This window comes from Phaethon aethereus (genome assembly GCF_964289735.1).
Source record: "Phaethon aethereus genome assembly, chromosome: 2".
Taxonomy (NCBI): Eukaryota; Metazoa; Chordata; class Aves; order Phaethontiformes; family Phaethontidae; genus Phaethon; species Phaethon aethereus.
This window is the reverse complement of record NC_138582.1, coordinates 125,978,231-125,998,252: the sequence shown is the minus strand read 5'-3', so window position 1 is coordinate 125,998,252 and position 20,022 is coordinate 125,978,231. Positions and strand designations below refer to the sequence as shown.

At 35.2% G+C, this 20,022-nt stretch overlaps 1 protein-coding gene across 1 annotated transcript in view; it reads left to right on the top strand.

Annotated features, from left to right (window-relative positions):
- STT3B (STT3 oligosaccharyltransferase complex catalytic subunit B) overlaps window positions 1–20,022 on the top strand; it is a gene marked incomplete at both ends in the record, with an annotated part of 50,702 nt that overhangs the window by 18,030 nt on the left and 12,650 nt on the right. Inside the window, 6 exons of the mRNA XM_082015289.1 lie at window positions 3,510–3,618; window positions 5,354–5,641; window positions 7,342–7,407; window positions 10,898–10,997; window positions 15,552–15,650; window positions 17,295–17,441. Coding sequence (XP_081871415.1) covers window positions 3,510–3,618; window positions 5,354–5,641; window positions 7,342–7,407; window positions 10,898–10,997; window positions 15,552–15,650; window positions 17,295–17,441 — 809 coding nt within the window. The remainder of the gene's footprint in view (window positions 1–3,509; window positions 3,619–5,353; window positions 5,642–7,341; window positions 7,408–10,897; window positions 10,998–15,551; window positions 15,651–17,294; window positions 17,442–20,022) is intronic.

Below are 20,022 nucleotides of genomic sequence, written 5' to 3'. Positions count from 1 at the left end.
GAAAACTTGAATATTCATCTTGGTCTGTGAAGCTAGGTTCTTAATTAGGCATGTGCTTCATATAATTTTGTTCTTTATTCTTCTCAGGTCTGTCTCAAATTGACTTGACTCAAAGGGATGAGGGTGGATGAGAGGGAATCTTGGTAGATGGGTGAACAGTTCCCATACCTCAAGATCAGATGGGTGTGAGCGTTGAGTGTGGGAGAAGAGATCCTTTTCCTTCAGCCTGGTCCTGTCACATAGTAGTGCATCCTATTGAGTCACTGTACCCAACAGTGTACTCCAGTTCCTGTGTCTTCTTGGCTAATGTCTAGCCAGTCAGAAAGAGAGCTGGATAAAAACTGTAAATGTCACCTATTCTCGCTGCTGGTGGAGGTGGAAGAACTGGGGAAGGCAGGGACACCCAAGCCTGAAATGCAACCCCTACACAGCACTGACTGTTCTTGTCTCCATTCCGATTCCTCGCTCAGTTGCAGCCCGTGAATCTCCAGTGTGCAGGCATAGGCAAAGGTGGCACTTTTCCTGATATTTCCCAGGGCTGTTTCACACCCCTATGAAACCTCTCCATTCTGGCTAAAAAGGAAATGGTTTTATAAGGTTCAGGTTTGGCCCTAAAGGAGTGGAGTGCTTTGAAGTGAGTAAGCGGTATCAGAGCAGAGTACTGTCATCATATGTTTGCTAGACCACACTGTTGTCTGGTGCACTGCCCATTGCTGCCACTTTGTCAATGCCTGAAGCTGGCTTTGATATGCAGCATTGTTCATCAAGCTTCTCTTTATGTATGCATATGTTTATATTTACATTTTAACTTATTTTTGTTTGCAGGTTACCTAGTGGGAGGTGATGTGAGCACTTCTTTTAAGTCAAACTGAGGTGCTATAGTTAAGCTTCTAAACACTTCTTAGGTTTCAGTGGTTAGAAGGTTATTTCTTGTTCTCACCTATAGCTCTTACAGTGAAAAATTAAGGTACCTATAGTATTTCTAATAATTCCTGCTGTAAAGACATGCCTAGCTGTCTCTGCATGCTTTCATTTGTGGGAGAATCAACTGCTTTTGAAAGAAGGGGTTAATAGAATTGTATCAATCCAAAAGTATATTAAGAGGGAAGATTGAATCCTTACCTCTCAAGTAGTAGAAGTAGGATGTTGTTACGTTGCATTTCAATTTTGGGTGGTAATTCCTTCTTATTGAAGACTTAACGGGACGCTGCCAAAGCACAGAACAGTTTGCATCCTTCTGAAGTCAGTCATGAAGATTTACTAGTTTGAAACAGGAGGAGAATGTCAATATGTATTCCTCTTGCCTATTTCATTTGTTTAACTAATCTTTTAATGCTCTAAAAGTAAATATTAGTCATACTTTTGAAGCTTCTGTGAGTTTGAGTCATGATTTAAAAATCTAAAATCAATCCATGTTAGTAAATATCTTTCTTGTTCCCTTTTTAAAGTTCTAGGATAACAACATTGACTGGGTTTTCAGTGCGTTTTGAGTCCGCTCCATAGCTGGCTGAATTGTATGCGTCCTGTGCAACATGGAACTCCTGTGTTGTCTTGTGCAGTACTGAAGGCACTTGGCACTAAACAAATTAACAATAGACCTTTCTGTACTAAGATAAGAGGCTAATTTTACAGGTACAGCATTTCATAAATAACATTATAGTTGACAGTTCAGAACTGGAAAATTAATTAATATTTAGATATTTAGTCAAATGGGAATAGTTGCAGGCTTATTAGAAACAAATGTCACACTGCTGTTTGATACAAAGATTTCTAGGTCGGAATGACTGATGTTTGTGTGAATTTTCTTATATAAACATGACTACTTTTTAAAGTCCACAGTTTTATCAGTTAATGTAGCCTATATAAGTGCTTATTTAACCTGCACTCCTTTTTTGTTGTTGTGTTTGTTATTTACTTATTTTTAATGTCACTTGACTGATGCTGTGATAGTTCAATCAGTGGAAACATGCAAGTTTGCGGACACCTGGACTTAAATTTCAATTCTTTTTCTTCTTTCACTGTGTAGAAGAAATCTGCTCATGACCTCTGCATGGTTGTACTTCAGAAGTTACACTTACTGTACTGATGAAACAAGTAGGAACTTGATGGGTCTTAGTCTTGAATAACATTAGCTTTCTTCTGTTTAAATGAATTAGTTCAAAGTAAACCTGTGGTATTTTGGGAATCCTAGATCTATGAAAGAATTTGATGTAGTTTTAAAATTTGTGTTAGAAGTGATGCATGTTACTGATACAAGTGGATACTTTCATAAAGTAGACAAAATGAAAACAACACACAAGCTTTTCTCGTTTTGAATGCAGTCTTTGGAAGTCTTTCATGGTGGTTTGCTCATCTAACCTGTCATCTGTTACGGTGTTCCATTTAGTCATCTGACGGTCTACTTAACTAATGAATACAATCTTTAATACTTCTTTAACTAATGAATTTCACATTGTTATTTAAATTCCAATTAGAATGTTTATTAGGAGAGTTGAGTTTGTGGATGTTGCTTGTTTCAGAAGTGGTGGTCACCCAGGGTTTCCTAAGCCTAAACTTTCTTTACTAAACTTCACAGCATCAATATCTGTAGCCTTGTTAGTTTGGCTTTTGAATGATAATGAAGGAGTTGCAGTTTGGGGTGGCATGTGCTGCAGTTCTTCTCAGAACAGTCTGATACCTAATTTGAAGAATTAATGGACTAATAGTTGAAAAGTTTTGCTATCTGAAGTTTGAGAATTTGGAAAAATTATGTGCCAGAAAAGTGGAAGATGGCAATCCATCAATGTTTTTTAATGGTACATGAGCAATGTGGAAGGTATGCATGGGAGAGCTTCTGTTCTACAAGGAATTTTCTGCAGCAGAATGTACAATCTTTGAAGATGAAACTTCATCTACATAGATTCTGTGTTGTGTAGATTCTTACTGATAGAAGGAAGGGAATATATCAAGGCTATTAGTTTGGTAGTGTGAGCAAATAGACTGATTCCCTGTGTTGCATATTATTCCACTACATCACCTCTCAACGTTACATGAAGTAGAGCAGCAGTAGATGTACCGGGTAGCTATCCTGTCTCAGAACGGGTGTCTTGCGTTGATTCTTCCATGGTCTTAATTCTGCTTAAGTGGTATTCTGGATGTGATCAATAATTGGTTGATAGACTATATCTGAAAACTAGCTTTAATAAGGAATGCAGAAAATTACAGCACTCTTTGTCAGAGGGATAGAAAACTTTTTAATGTTTACAAAATAAAAACCCCAGAACTGTAACATTTCATCTATGTATATGCACTGGCTGGAGAAATTAAGAAAACAGTGTGGTTAGTAACTGAGAGCCTAGTAATTTAGTTTAAAACTATAGATTTATAGAGGACTGTTGTACTTATATACTAAATGAGATGCTAAAGTTTAATTACTTTCTAGGACTTAGAAAACAGATGACTTAAGGTATGCCTAAAACTTAGGTTCTTGATTTTTATCTTCCCTCCCTTTTTCCTCTCTTTCTTTCTAGGTTTAACTATAGATCAACACATCATCTTGCATCCCATGGGTTTTATGAATTTTTAAATTGGTTTGATGAAAGAGCATGGTATCCACTGGGAAGAATAGTAGGTGGAACTGTAAGTATTGTAATAATAACTTAAAGATGACTTTGCAGTAAGTCTTTTGAACTTTCAATACAAATTCAACATTGATAAAAGAATTTTAATAAAAAACACTTTTAATGTAAGTCAACATGCTTTAGTCTTTATCCAACAGCATACTGTGAACAAGAAAAATAGAACTGAGTTTTACTTCCTTACATCTGAACTTCTAATAGTAATAAAAAAGGGTATTATGACTTCTGTAATTCTGGTGCATGAAATGAAAAAAAGAAAAACTTTTTTTTAGAAACAGTTATCCAAATCTCTTAAGGCACAAGTTTTAATCCATTGGTGTATTTTGAGTGGACTTCTTGTGTGAATGGAAAATGTTAGGATTTTACTGGGAAAAGACCTTTTGGAATCAAATGAGCGGGGCACCTGTATGAAACATCAGGAGTAGGTAAGATTGGTATTGATGAAAGTTGCAAGACAGGGAAGGTATACAAAACAATATTATCAAGTCAGAATACAAATATAATTCATTGATAGAATAGCTTTAGTAATGCGAAGTAACACAGCCACGTTACTTAATGTGTGAAAGTCCGTTAAAACTTTTTAGTTACAGTACATACCATTTAAGTACATTTACGAAGCTTTTTGTAACAATTAGATCACCATTTGTTTTAATATCTTAGAGACACTTGAGGCGCTTTTTATGTAACATATGTATGTGTTTTTTCCATACCTGTCTTATATAAAGAAAAAACCCTTAGGAAATAGAATTGAAATGTTGACTGCATACATTATTTTGCAAGTCACATGCTATGTTATGTTTATCCTGAAAACAGTTTATCTTGAAAACCAGCTCTCAAGGATATATGCAGGGGAACAGTCTGTCGTCTGTTAATTTAATTTAGTACAATGCCCTTCTTAGCTTTCGAAAGAAACTAAGGCGGGTGAAGTACGTATTAACTTTTCAAGTACCTATTGATTTTTCTAATGTTGATAAATGTGGGAGGGTAGAATTCCTACTGAGAATATTTTAAAGTTCTCCATATTCTATGATGGATTCAATAGATTTGTGTTAAGTCTATGCTACTTTTCCTGGAGGGCATCTTAATTCAATTTTATAGGACTTTATTTTAATTCTTCATATCCAAAGATGTCTACAGATGTCTTGCAAATACAGAATATTCAGCTGACTGTCCGACAGCTTTTCAGCTTTAAAAAAAAAAAAATCTTGTTGATGCACATTTTCTTTCTCCATGGGTAACGAGAAGCGAAAGAGTAGCATGGTATATTTTGCAGGAAAATGGATAGGGCTGGGAAATGTTGGGTTTCTTCCTGTTGTCTTAGGGGTTTTGAGTTTGTTTTGGTTTTGTTTTTTTTTTTTCTTAAAGCTGTTAGCTGGATTGAAATTCTCTTGCAAACTTTAGCTTCTGCTTCCATACCTTAACGACAGATTCTTCCCATATAATAAATGTCAGGCAAAGATAGGATATTATCTGTATACTGCTTATTCATTTACAAAATGGATTATATGTAATTGTTAGCATTTGGATAGAATTTAAAGAATGTCTGGTATTCGGTGATGTTGTCAAAACATGATTAAAGTAGTATTAAAATAATTCAATCAGCTTTACCTGCTCACTGCTTATATCAGCTTAAGAAATGACTGTTTCCATTGCAAACTATATGCAAATAAACCTGCCATGATAATTTTCTGCAATAACCTAGTGTGTGTTTCTTTGTTTTTTCCCCCTCCTTTTAGGTATACCCAGGACTGATGGTGACAGCGGGCCTTATACATTGGATTTTAAATATGCTTAACGTGACAGTCCATATAAGAGATGTATGTGTGTTCCTAGCACCAGTTTTTAGCGGCCTTACAGCTATTTCTACTTTCCTGCTCACCAGAGAACTGTGGAACCAGGGAGCAGGGCTTTTAGCTGCCTGTTTTATTGCCATAGTTCCAGGTTACATATCCCGATCAGTAGCAGGATCATTTGACAATGAAGGCATAGCTATTTTTGCACTGCAGTTCACATACTATTTATGGGTAAGTAATTGCTGAGTCTTTTGCTTTGGAAAGGTTTTTTGGTTCCTCCTCCAACCAAATGACTGATTTTTCTTAGAAACCATTGAATTTCTATTTTCCTCCCTCCCATCCCTCTTCTCCTTGGCTCTTGATCAGGCAAGTACTGAGAAGTCACATGATCTGAACCACTCCATAATCATGCTCTTCAGTTTGTAATGTAAAAGTACTGTTCAACCAAATTATGTGTGTCTGATGGTAGTAGTAATAATAATAATGTCTATAAATTTAAAGCAAACAGAAGAGTTGTTTCTATTTTTCAGTTTGTAGTTATTAGTATTATAAGAGCGTCAAACTTTAGCCTCCTTATTTAGCTGGTAAAAAGCAATAGACTCTGAATATAAAGTGCTTTGAATTGTCTTTTGGAGAAGCTGTTGACTGTATAGAGGGAATGGGGTTTGATTTAAGCATTCAAATTAAATACCCAAAGCTGTCCAGAGCAAGATATTGCTATTGCTTGCATGATTTAAAAAAAAAGTCTGTCTTTTAACTAGCCTGTTTGCTAGTGCAACTTGTCTGTTACTCCTTAATCTGTATGTAGAATTGCGTATGTAATGCAGTTTTGTATGAAGGTGTTTAGGCAAGCTGGAGTTTTCTGGGCTGATGCATCTATTTTGGAAATACCACAAATAGCATAACTATATTGTTAATTCAGCATAGACACTGTATGGTACTGTCTCTTGTGTGTTCCTTGAATGCATATACTTTTAATTTTGAGAGTCTCCATATATGTACGTGGTCATTACAGCTTTTCCCATGATCTGTCAAGAGTTGTACTTTTGATAAGCAGATGTGTTCTCACAAGTTTTTTAGCTTTAGAATATTTCAAACAGGATATAGTTGGTAGGAGTATAATGGAAGGGAATTCAAGTTTTTCATGACTGAGTGACTGGTGTTACTTAAATGCAGTTTTTTAAAATCTGGATTTAGAATAAACTGCAGCTCTGAAGGTGTACTGTGTTTGATAACAATAATAGAATCAACCTATCTTGTTCCTTTATAACAACTGAGACATGATAGCAGTTATCTGTTCTTAGGGAACTCATTTAACTAAACTGCATAGTGCAATAATGTTTGCATGAACTCTTGCAGAATTATGTGTGACTCAAATATATTTTATAGATAACTTTCTAGCTTTATTTAATATTGCTTTTTCATTCCTATTTTCCCACTCCACAATCACCACCATCAGTTTTGGACAAAATCATATTCCTGGGCCAATTTATGGATCCTGCTAAACCTAGATGCTCTCATTAACCTTAAGCAAGTTTTTCAAAATTACAGAATGGCTCCTTTATCTGTAATTGCAGAGTTACGTCTGCTGCCAGCTGAAGTAAGCCATGGATAGTCTACACTTAGGATTATAAACTGGTCTAACGTCTCAGAGAAAGTAGCATAGAGGTGTTGCAACCACTTTTCTGCCTTGGATCATGAAGCAGAGAGTTTCATTGCATCCTGCCTCTGCTTGAAGTAGAGAGATAGGTATAAGCTCTTTCGTGTGTGAATGAATGGCACCTGTGGTTTTGTTTATGGACATCGGTTCAGAAGCATACAAATATAACTTGATACTTGCTAAGGAAGTTCTCTTGACAGTTGTTTGGAATGAAATTTTTGAACATTGTCCAGTATTTTTGTCATTCATAAATACATGGTTATTTTTAAAGGTGAAGTCTGTGAAAACTGGGTCAGTCTTTTGGACAATCTGCTGCTGTCTATCCTACTTTTACATGGTAAGCCTTTTATATTTATAATAGCTAAACTGTTTGAGTAGGGCTTACATAATCCATATGTTGACAAAGAACAGAAGGAGATTTTAATCTTTGTTAGAGCCATAATACCAAACTGTTGCTTCATATAACTATTAAAACCTGAAATATATGAGTCAAAAGACATAATAAATATTTTGAAATTTAAAGTATTTAAATAAACACAATGAGAACAATTTTTGGAAAAACTCTTAAGTTTAATAACTTTACTTCCAAATTTATCCTATGCTGTGAATAGGTATGCTGATTCAGTGAGATTTTTGTTCTGGTGCAAGTGAATTAAAGTGGAACTTTGTTATTCATGTGTCTGTGTGTCATTATTAATAAAATGCAGTAATAATTAAAATGTATGGATGAAGTTACACTTTGAAAGTGTATTTGAAACTTTGAAAGCTGTTTGTTTGGGTATAATTATGCCATGAAGTAAAGCTTACCACCAGAACTGCTGAATGAATTCAGTGTCATATTAAACGATCATAATGTCCGTTTTCATTCTTGATCTGTTGGCTATTGTAGAGATTTTCCTAAGGGCTAAAAGAGGGGGAAAACAGTAGTAAAATTGAGGAGATAAAACTAATAGCAAAATGGAGGGAATTGGTTTTCCCCCCTCCTCCATCTTCTGAAACCTTAGACTTGAGGAATTATCCTGTATGAATCAGCCAAAGATCCTTTTTTCCCCTAATTGATAAACTTTTTCTTTTTTTGTGGCTATATGAAAAATAAATTGGCCTAAAAATAGGTAGTGGGACACTGTCCTAGGTGGGACAGTCAGACTAATTGCTTTTTGTTGGTTGAGACTGAGGTCTCAGATACTGCTTTGCTACAGTCAGGTAACTAGGCTTGCAAGAAAAAGGAATTTATGAACTGTTTTGCATGCCTTAATTTAAAGCACAAAGTTAATTCAGAGGTTATCTTGATGCTGCCTAGTTTTCTTCCAGCTTTCATTTTCATTGGGTTTTCTGGGAGATTTTTGCTGTTAATACAGCAAATAATAGCTCTGTATATGTTGCCAAAGAGGATAGCTATCTCCTGTTAAGATACATTTATTTCCTCCGCCATTTCTCCTTCTTTTTGCCAAGTCATTAAATAAACAGCCACTTCTTTATGCATAGCATTGCTGTTTATATAGTATTACAGTGAAGAGATCCTGTAGGTTTGGTACAGACTTCTGTGCAGTACAAAATCAGGCAAATAAGTTTTCGAATTGTTATACTTACATACCATAGTATTTTTTTATTTTGTACCAGTTTATTGGCAAGATCCTCTAAAAGTGCCGTTCGTAAATATGCAGATAAAAAATACAATTCTTTTTACAATTTTACTGCCGAAAAAATCACACAATAACAAGTTCTTCCCATCTTAGTCTGACTAGTGTCTTGATGTGTGGGATTGTATGAGAGGGAGGGGATGTGATCTAGAGTGTGCATGGTGACAGAACGTATGGAAACAATGTCACCATCATGACATTCAATCCTTGAATGTAAACTAATGTTTTTTTCTTTTCCTTTCAAGTGCTGTCAGCTAGTGAAAGATTAAGATTTGTCCATAGCTTTAGCCTCAGTGATTAGATGATAGAATTATAGTGCTCACAGAGTGTACCTGGTGGTGGCTTTCCATATATTGTATTTCCATTTGGGAAAGAGTTTTGTTAAGATGCCCTTCTAGACATTTTGCTTAGGTAAATTCTTAGGACGAAGCATAACTGTACTATTCATTATATAGTGTTCATTTGTCTTTCTCTGGTGGAATTAGTTATGCTTTCAGTGTCAGTTGAAAATTAAATCCCAATTTTGAGATAGTAAGAGTCAGTCCTTGTATTGGAAGTTTGGGGAACAGCTCCTTGCAAGAGAAATGACTGACAGAAATCTTTCTTGATACCTAAATCTGCTTAAAATGTATACCTAAGTCCCTGTGGTAATTTGACTCATAGCACTGCATTGCATTCCATAAGGAGAAGTGGTTTTTTCTTGCATTTCTATTTTTAACATTTATTTGACTTTAGCAACTTCTGCTTTGCATAGCTTTTTATGACAAGGAGGTAAAATTAAACAAAGCTTTACATTGAAGCAACCCTTGTAGGAATAGTAGCATGTTTCCACTCTTTTTGCCGATCTATGAGGATCTCAGTTTTGTTTGAAACATTCCAAAGTGCATCTTCAGTTCAGTACAATCTTCAGTGCTTAGATTTGATTTAATATTTTGATAATTAGAGATGCAGATGTCTGGACCATACAAACTGTCTGCTATCTGTTTCATTCAAGCCTTTCCCTAAATATGACAGTGTCCTAATTGCACATTTGTTCTCATTCTATTCTGTCTTACCTGTCTTCATATAATATTTTTCTCTCAATAAACAAACTTGCCTGTGTAAACCATGATACTCCATGTTGGTAATCTGGCAATAGGATCATGATAATCTGAAACGAGTTTCTAGAAATTTAAGACGTCTATTCTACCTGTTTCACATTGCCTAAATTGGTTACCCCAAATTTTGAAACACTGGGTTTTGTAGTATTGGTATCAAAAACCAGCACTTGGCCTAATCCTTGTTTTGGAATCTGTTCTATAGAGCATAGTCATGTGGGTTTGTTTTTTGATTCTAGGGCTTTAAAAATATCTACATGAATCTAAGCCCTAAAGTACAATTAAAGTGAAAACCGCATTAGCTAGTGCATTCTAAAAAATTAAGATGTAGGGTAGGCATGGTACATAGGTGAGAAGTCTAGATTGTAATTTGATATGTGTTAAAATACAGATTGTTTAGTCAACATTAGCCCTTCTAAATAAGTTAGAAATTTAGATAATGCACTGTAATGATAGCTCATTAAATCTTTATCTAAACTAGCAATCAGTGATATATTGATAACATTGCAGTGTTTCAGTTCTAAGTACATCATACCAGTGCTTCTCAAGTGCTGCTGTTACTACAGGTTTGCAGTATCCGTGATATTGTTGTTCACCATTCCACAGTGCCCAGCCCTGCTTCCCTGTGCATCCTCTCCCTTCCTTTTGTTTCTTTCCTTACACTGCAACCTGCATTGGCTGCTCTGCTCCAGGAGTTCTGGTCCCGGAGGTGTACCTTGCTCCCTGTCCTGCCTTGTCCTGCCGCAGCCTTCACCATGGGGAAAAGCCCGAAGCATCACATTCTTGTTTGCCAGTGTGACCAGACTATCTTGGGAAGAGAGGGAGATACAGGAACAATAGCATTAAAAATCCACCAGCCCATTTCAAAAGTCTTTAATACTTTGATAAGTGGGGGGGGTTGTTGGGTTTTTTCCTTTTTTGCTAATAAATATTGAGAAAGATACTGCTAGTATTACTAGTAGTTCTAACTGCTTGTCTAGATGGGGTTTGTGTTTTCTTCTTAGACCATTAGGGTGTATAAATCCAGCATTGGCTATCCTAAGAACTTGCAGATATTTTTGGATCTAATTTCCTATTCCCTTTCTCATAGGTTTCTGCATGGGGTGGTTATGTTTTCATCATCAACCTTATTCCACTGCATGTGTTTGTTTTGTTGTTGATGCAGAGATACAGCAGAAGGGTCTACATAGGTAAGTTTTGTTCATTGAACAGTCATTCTCAAATGCTGAATCATGAGATAGGAAATTAATGATACTGATGCGTTTTGTAGGAAGTGGGAATGAAGTAATTTCATATCATGTTGCATTTTATTAATTTCATTACTGATTAGAGTAAGTTGTTTTCTGCAACATGGAAATAAGGAGTTAAAACATACTCACACTTCGAAAAATTTCATATACGTAGCTGCTAATTAATTTTTCCTTTCTGGTGCACTGAAAAAAAAATATTCATATGGTGTGATATTTGTAGAATCATTTTTAATTTATTGTTTATATATATAATGTGTGTGCCCATAATGATTTTTCATATTTTTATGTTTTCCTAGTATGTTAAACAATTGCTATTTTTAAAAAGTTGTGCAGCAGAAATTTATCCAAACATATAGTATATTGTGACATATAGGAGAAAAGACATAGGGGATTTTAAGCAGCCTTGTATGTTTTATATAACCTAGACTAAAAAGTAATGTAAGAATCTGTCCACTCCATGTGAATTCTTAAAATTTTATTAGATTAATGGGTCAGCCTTCCTTCCTATTTCAGGAACGTGTGAATAGTAGTCTTAGGAGACTAACTTTTTAATTTATTTGCCTGACATTTAAATACTCTGTAAACTGTTTTTATAGAGACTTTACCAGTTAAATCAGTTGGCCATGGTGTAGGTGTGTGAATGAAATAAACAATAAGCAATTCAGGTATTCAGAGGTTTATAAGTTAGCTAGAACATTTTTGACTCCCTAATGTGAAACCTTTACAATAGATAGTTTGAGAACATAGTATGAGTTGCAGTGTAATGCCACAGGATGTTTCATATTTGCAAATATGTTTTCATTACCCATTTAAATACTGTTTTATCTTTGTATTTTTAATTATTTTAATGCTTTTCTTAGTGCCTGCTAGCAAAATTACTGTATTTACATGTATGTATTTGAACCATTATATATTCTAATACTTACTGAAGTTCAGTTTTGTGTCTTTGTTATCAAAACTATAGATATTGGTTTCATGCTTCTTTGCTAGTCTATTTATATAATTTAGAAATGGAAATTCTTTTAAAAGAAAAACTCTAACCCACCTTTAATTTTTAATGTTATTGTTACTTAACTTTTTCATTAAGTACTTCATAACTTAAGGGGAAAGTAATTTATCTTGTTTTGCTTTTAAAATTGTTTTAGTGAATATTTTCATTTTCCAATTTCTGTGAGCTCGACACGAGAAAATTAAATCAACTAATTATAAAACCCTGAAGCAACGTGGTAACCAGAAACAATAAAGAATAAGCACTCTTGCTTTTTCAGCTTTCAGTGAACTAGTCTTTGAACTCCTCTGGGGAAAATAGTACTGCAGGTTCATATGAATTAACAGTTTTGGCAGACGTTTATTTTGCAAATAGCTACAGTGTTTTGAGATGTTATTGCCCTTCAGCTGTGAGGGAGATGTACTTCAGCAGAGTTGTCAGAATGAAAATGTGATTGCTGCTCTGCTGTTCCATTGCAACTGCTGGCTTAATTTAAGCTTCATGGGAAGCCGTACACAGAGAGAAGTCTCTACATCTCGCATTAGTATGTGATTTCTAGGTTTGTTTAACAGGATGTTTTTGTAAAACAGGTGAGAATGTTTAAGCACTTCTAGGAAGAAATGGAAGTGTGCTTCCTTTCCAAATTGTTCAGACAGGGACAAGAGTTTACAAAACCTCATGGAAATAGGGAGAATAAAAGATATTTTGGGGGTTTCTGTGGTATGCAATTGCTAATGTGCCTGCAGCAGTCTCATCGTTCTCAAAAATCTACCAATGTGCAGCTAAAACTATTGTCAGCTGACAGTAGCTAGTAAAATCTGCATCCATTTTACTATTACTGAGAATTTTGGGGATTTTAATCTCTGGATCAGTTGCTCTATTTTAAACTAGCACAAGCCTAACTTTTGTAACGGATGAATGTTTAATCTAACATAATAACAGAAATGTAAAGAATGATACTTGGTAACACCAAGTTTTTTAAAATAGTGATGATTTCCTGGTGTGCATTTTCCATATGGGTGTTCATACACCAAAGAAAAGGTTGATGGGACATGATCTGATATGCCTAGCAGTGCAATTCAGAATCATTTAATGAGTAAAAATTTCCCAGAATGTGAACTTGCTGCCAATTTAAAAATATTTTATGACTTGCAGGCAGGTGAATTTATCAGCCAGATAACTTCTGACCCAGTTGGCATCAATGGTGATCATGCTACCTACATTTGAAAGCTTAAACTGTGCATCATTTTTTTTTTTTTGTCTTGACAGTGGTCTGTATCTTTCATTCAGATCTTGCTAGCTGAATAATTAAGAACAAGTGCTTACAATTCCAGTGTATTAGCAGCACTTGTGTAGGTAAAAACCTCTTTATTCAGACACAAGAACCATTGATATTATTTTCTGTTATTGTACTTGTAGTTTCTCTTGCAGTTTATCATATGTTTAAAAAGTGAATGGTTTTATGTTTGGAAAGGTACCAATACAGATTTAAGTCATGCTTGCACACTTTAGAGACTTGGTAATTTTCACTTCAGTCTGATTTTTTTTCTGTACAATGCTTAAGTTTTGTATACTTTTCAATATATTTAATAACAAAAACACTTAAGGATCTTCCATAATTTAAAACTTAATTTCAATAATTCCTTGTTCTATGTATTGGATTCTATAATTTAAATAGTGAGAAGGCATATATTTATATCAACTACTTCAGTATTCTAAAACTTCAGTTGATTAGCATGTATTTCTGATCATTATAATCCATTAATTGAAAGTATGTGGTCCGGTATTTGATCATACTCTCTGAAGAAGTTTTTCAGTAGGTTCTTCCTGTGTTTGTGCAGTGTACAGCAATGAAAATTGTTTGTAAAATGAGTTTATCCACAGTATGTCAGAACGTTTGTGTTCTTGACCTTGTCAAAGTTATAACCATGAGAGTAGCTTGCAGGAATCAAAATTCTTGTTTTTGCAAAGACAGTAGAATGTAAAGGAAAGTTTGTGATGATAGATCACCTTGATGTATCTAAGTTCCTAGAAAAATTGTGTTGCTGTGTAAATTTCCATGTTGTTTTCAATACCAGGCAGACATATGTGATAGCTGTTTGAAAGAAGTGGGAATAAGTATTATTATACTGTAGGTATAATAGTTGCAGGACTAGGCTTAAAAAATATGATTTACAATGGTCTAACAAATGTGAAATGTAGTGATTTATGCCAATCATTGAACTTCCACAGGATGGCAGTGTTGTAACACTTCGATGGTACAGTAAATGGTTTATGTTGTAGTGAATTCTTCAAAAATTTAGATTCCTACAGCAAAAATATATTTCAGTGACGTAAGAGAGAATAGATCAGTAGCTAGGCCAAGTAGCCAAGCAATACAGATGCTTGAAAGAATACACCAGAGAAGACAGCAAGTGGTTGGAATTATGATCGCAGCCACTTCTGTGACTTTTGGAAGCATACAGTACCCTGGGAGCATAATCCCCCAGTGACAGCACACAGGTACTATGGAAACAATACCACTGGTAAATGATGTGCTCCCCAAACCTGTTCTCGTGGAGGTTAGTAAAGGATTGTATGAGAACAGCGATCTCCTTGTAAGTTTGAGGCTGTAACAAAGACAGGGGTTTATGACTTGTAGGAGTGTTTAAAAATCTGGGAGGTGGACTATTGCTGTTTTGCCACTGAAAGAACAAAAATATATTTGGACTTTAAGTTGGCTGGTTACTTACAAATGTAATCAGACTCATGGCTGTTCAGAGTTGGTATTTCTTTCTTCCCCTCCCCTCCTTCACTTTGGAATATTGAGGACCAAAACCTTGACAAAGTCAAGTATGTGTGTCTTAGTGCATACATAATAATCGTTCATATTTTTAATATTAATGATGTTCTTGCCTTCTACTTTCTGGGGGGTTATGAGTCCCCATGGTTGATATACATCTATTAATACATGCACTTAATATTAATTTTTAATTCTATTGCTTTTTAGTTTCTTGGCATTCCTGTGTTAAAAAAAACGAACAAGCATACCTCTTTGCATTTTCCACATAGGTAGTGGACTTCTAAATGTTTTGCTTCTTTGAGGTCTGGTCCCTTCAATTTCTCCTCATATAGAAAGCTTCTTTTGTCTCTTCTTGTCCAAGAGCTCTTCCCCCACCCACAACCCTTGAAAACAAGATGTAAGAATAAAGTATTTCCAAGCTAGAGCCTTTTAGGTAGGTGGTTTATTTCCCTAGGAGGAGGAAAAACAGTGCCATTAGGAAAAACAATAATTTGCTGCTTCCTCTAAAATTGGATGCAGTAAGCAGGTTTATTCTAGTCAAAGCAGGAAAAAGTAATTAGGATGGCTGAAATATGTAGAATTATATGGTTCTGTTCCACTATCACTGAAGTTGGGGGTAGGATGGACTCTACTGTGGAACCAATGCTTTTTGAAATGCCTATATTCATTTTTTTCCCATCTTTCTCTTCCTTCCCTCTCCTCACTTTTTTTTTCCTTCCCCTAGCATATAGCACTTTCTACATTGTGGGGTTAATATTATCGATGCAGATACCTTTTGTGGGATTTCAGCCAATTAGAACAAGTGAACACATGGCAGCTGCAGGTAAGAAACCTAAATGTCTGCTTCCAAACAGCCTGCTTAGCACAAGAAAACCTCAAATCCTTGCAGCTTTGTTTCCTTGTATTAGGAAAAATACATACTAACAAACCAAATTGTTAAATAAAAAGAGGTACAATTTAGTGTCTGTAGGGAAGTTTTCTTTCCAATTGACACATTATCCTTCTTTGTGGTATGGAGGTAAAATGGAGGTAAAATGTCTCCATAACACTGGATCAGTTACGCATTCTGACAAGCACTTATTTTACACATTGATAACCCCTACTCTTTTGCAATATACAGTTGCCTTCAAGCATTGCACAATTGAAACGTTCCTTATTGGGAAACACAGCTTTTATTGAGCAATTTGGTTTTAGAGTTGATAGTCTTCTGTAATTTTTCAAAGTGGGTTAAAAACAAATAACTTAAATTACTAATCAGGAGGCTAATTTTTAAATAGCTTATTTCAATCTTGTCTTTTTATTTCTTTGAAGTGTGTTGATTTTTCAGTAGTTGTTAACTGTCAGACATCTTGATTTCTTCACAGCAATAACCTCTACTAAGACTTAAAGGTTTATGTTTAAGTGCATAGACTGTTTGTGTGATACAGTTTAGTTTGTTAGATTCCTCAGATTTTTGTTAATGTGTAGTCACTTATCAAAATATATTTGGGACAGTGATTGGAATACCATTAAAATTTACCAATAAAAATACTTGTAAAAATTGAGAAATTTTTTTTTTTCAACAATCTGAATATAATGGAAAGACCAAAGATTATCAAACTACATTTTATATCTGAAGAATTTTACATTTATTTAGTGAATATAGTTTGTGTCTTTCTCTAGGAGTTCAGAACTAGGGAATTTCAACACTGTGCATCTCAAATTTATTGTTAAATTGAAGAAAGACCATATACTTGAGTTATATTTTCTTTTTCTGCCAGCTACCAGAGAATTTTCGCTTTTGAATGGACTAATCATTGGATTGATCTGATTATATGCATTGAAATGAATAACAACAGAAAAATCGTGTCCAAGTTCTGGCTTAACGTTAAACTCTGAACAGCCTTTTTGAGGGTGTCGGGTGCCTACCCAGTGAATTCTGGTGTTTCAACACTAGCTTTATGTAATTCAGTTGTCTACATCACCTAATGCTTGGGGTTTTGTTTTGGTTTTTTTCTTTCATTAAATCCTCCTGTTTTGTTCAGGAGCTTAATTTCCATATATTTCTATATTAACCTTGTTTGTCTGTTGCCTGGGGTCTGTGTCTTAATTTTTCACCAGGTCTAGGTATGTTAGCCCATGTTTTTGTCATCATCAGTGCAATCTAGTTTTCAGGTGATTCTCTCCCTTACCCACATTTAATTTGGGAGCAAAGAGGTGATGGGTATTGGACCTTTTGTTATAACAAAAATACTCTCCAAAACATTCTTTGCTTCTCTCATTTCAAGTTTCTGTCACTGCAAGAAAGTATCATCCCTGCTAAATATTAAAGGCTATTTGTCAGAAAGGTATTTTTATACTAGTTTTTAGATGTAAAGGTGTACCTTAGATTTATTTTACTAATTCAAATATAGCCAAAGTATGCCAATTGCTTAAACAGCTGTTACTGCTTTTCAGCATTTAAACAAAGACTTTCCTCTTTCTTCAGGTGTTTTTGCACTGCTGCAGGCGTATGCATTTTTGCAGTATCTGAGAGACAGATTAACAAAGCAAGAATTTCAGACACTGTTCTTCTTGGGTGTCTCATTAGCTGCTGGTATTGTATTCCTGAGTGTCATCTATTTGACATACACAGGTAAATAAATGTAAAACTAGTTTATCATTGGAGCAGGCAAACGTGATGATCAACACTTGGTTTAGTCTAAAGTAGTTGTTGGCAGTGCTACAGCAAACCTGTGCCCATGTTACTCTCTATTTCTGTGTGTTGGAATTCACTGTGTTCTATGGGCTGCAGAAAAAAAACTTTGTAGCATTATTCCAATATTTTGGGTTTATCCACATAACGATGTAAGAAGTCAGACTGGATGAGGAACATAACTATAGCCAAAGTGTATTGTGAAGATATGTAGAGCTAATCTATTCTGATTGACATTGACAAGGTCATGGTCAGATTGCTTACTTTCTGAAATACTTGAATCTGATTTCTGTGTGACTGGAATTAATCTGTAAATTCTACTTCTGTGGTTCAGCCTCCAGTCTTCAAGGCAGTTCTACCCAATCTCACAAAAATGAGCTTGTCTTTGCTTGGTTGCCATCCCTAGATGCCTCACTGCCGTCTTCTGATTCCATGATATACTTCCTTGGTGATGGAATACTGTATTTCCTTCCCCCAATGAAGAAAAAGCAATCTTATTTTCGTAGCTAAATGTTACCTATGCAAAAATTGACTCTTCTTGGTTTAAATTGCATGATCTTAATATTATACCTCAAATACAGTTCTATTTTGTCAGAGTTTTATTTTGGAAAGAAAAACCACTTTCCTGAGACATAACTTGTTTGTATTTTAGCTGACTTCTTTCTTGTACTTTTTAGCAATGTTTCTGGCATAATTTTTTTTTGTATCAGTTGTTTAACATTTTGGACTGTTCAATAGCAGTTTTATTTTTGTTAATTATGATACTATTATTCCAAAAGAATACTTAACATCTCTATTTGTTTGAAAGTCTTCTAAAACTTGATGGTTTATGATTTGCCTTTCGGTATGTATGAGCAGGTGCTACTAATAGCAAAAATTTTCAGACTGGCATATCAAAACAAAATTTGGCTTCTAATCTCAGTGTGCAGCAAAATGTCTTCTGTTGCAGTTCTTAAGAAGTGTTGATTTCAGCTTCTGAAATTCACTCGTCAGTATCACTGTCTCACCAGATGGACTGAACCTTGTTCCCTCAGCTTCTGGTATGCTGTGCGATCTGGGCTCCTGACCATCTCATGGCGCTCTGATCCCTCTCTGTTTTCCTAATAATCTTCTTGCAAAAGGGTGCCCACATCTGGACCCTGTATCCCAGGTGCAGCACCTGGAAGAACAGGTTTGAGGCTGTGGATTGAAGTCCTGTCCTAAGACATGTCAGTCACTCTTTTCAATTTAGCACAGTTCACTGTTTTAGCCTTTGGGATATTTTTACTTTTTACTAGCCACCAGCTGGATTCTGATCCACTGAGTACTACTTTGAGCTTGTTAGGACAACCAATTTTCAATGTGTCAAATGGTCTGTTTCCAGCCCATTCTTCAGCTTATAAATGAGAAATGAGGAAAACTGTTCAAAAAGTGTATTTCAGGAGGCTGTGCTCCATGATCTTTTCAGGGACTTGGGTTACTGGCCTGTAGTTTCCTGCATATTGCTTCTTGTCTTTCCTAGAGGTGTAGCATTAGCCATTTTCCAGGTACCAGGGGCCTCCCTTATCCTGATGAAGATGGTCCGTAGTTATCGTATTGGCCAACTCTTTCAGCACCCTCACGTGAATGCCATCTAATCTCATGTTTTGGATACATCCAGAGAAGACCATAACTGATAGTTCCCCATCTAGTGGCAGCAACTTCCTGTGCATGCAGTGGTTTGGGAGAAAACTTTGCATCCAAAGACTGAATGGAAAAATATGTTGTGTCATAGAACATTAACCACAATATTTAAATGTCTAAACTAGATACTGAGCTAAAATCTTCAGTCAGATTATACTAATTTTAAATATCAGATAGAGGGAAGACTTATTGTGTCATGCACAAAGACTTGGGTAATAAATAAAAGGATTTAACTTTCTCCTATTTCAGCTTGTCTGTATCTGTCTTCAGAGGGAGCTGAAACAGTTGCAAGGAAAGTGGAAATAAAATGGAAGAATAATCTTAGTAATAACTATTAATAATTTTTATCTTTCACCTTACAATGATACTGTTTCTTTTCATCTTATGATATCTAAGGGCTTTCTTTAAAAAAAAAAAAAAAAAAAAAAAAAACCAAAAACAAACCAACAAACAACCAAACATATGTAAAGCTTATCAGCCTATCTAGTAACAGCTTTTATATTCCATGCCACATGTAGATCCATCAGTAGATAAACAATAGGAAACCAGTGTTTCATTGAATATTAGTGTTTCGGCTATAGGTCGTTCTCAGTTTCCTGCTCAGGCATATCAGAAAAATTAAATACTTTCTTATCAATTATGTTTTCTTTTTCTTATATTTCTTTACAGACTATAGGTTGCTATCTGTCATTGAGAAATATTTTATTATTGCATTGCTTTGACTTTTGGAGGTTTGTGTGTCTTGATACTCAGTGAGTACAGTGTGATCCTGTAAGAGTGTGTTCTTCTAAAACAAGCGTCATGGTTGGTAGTTTTTGTAGCCTGCCTAATGCAGTAGGTCTGATTCACATATATTACA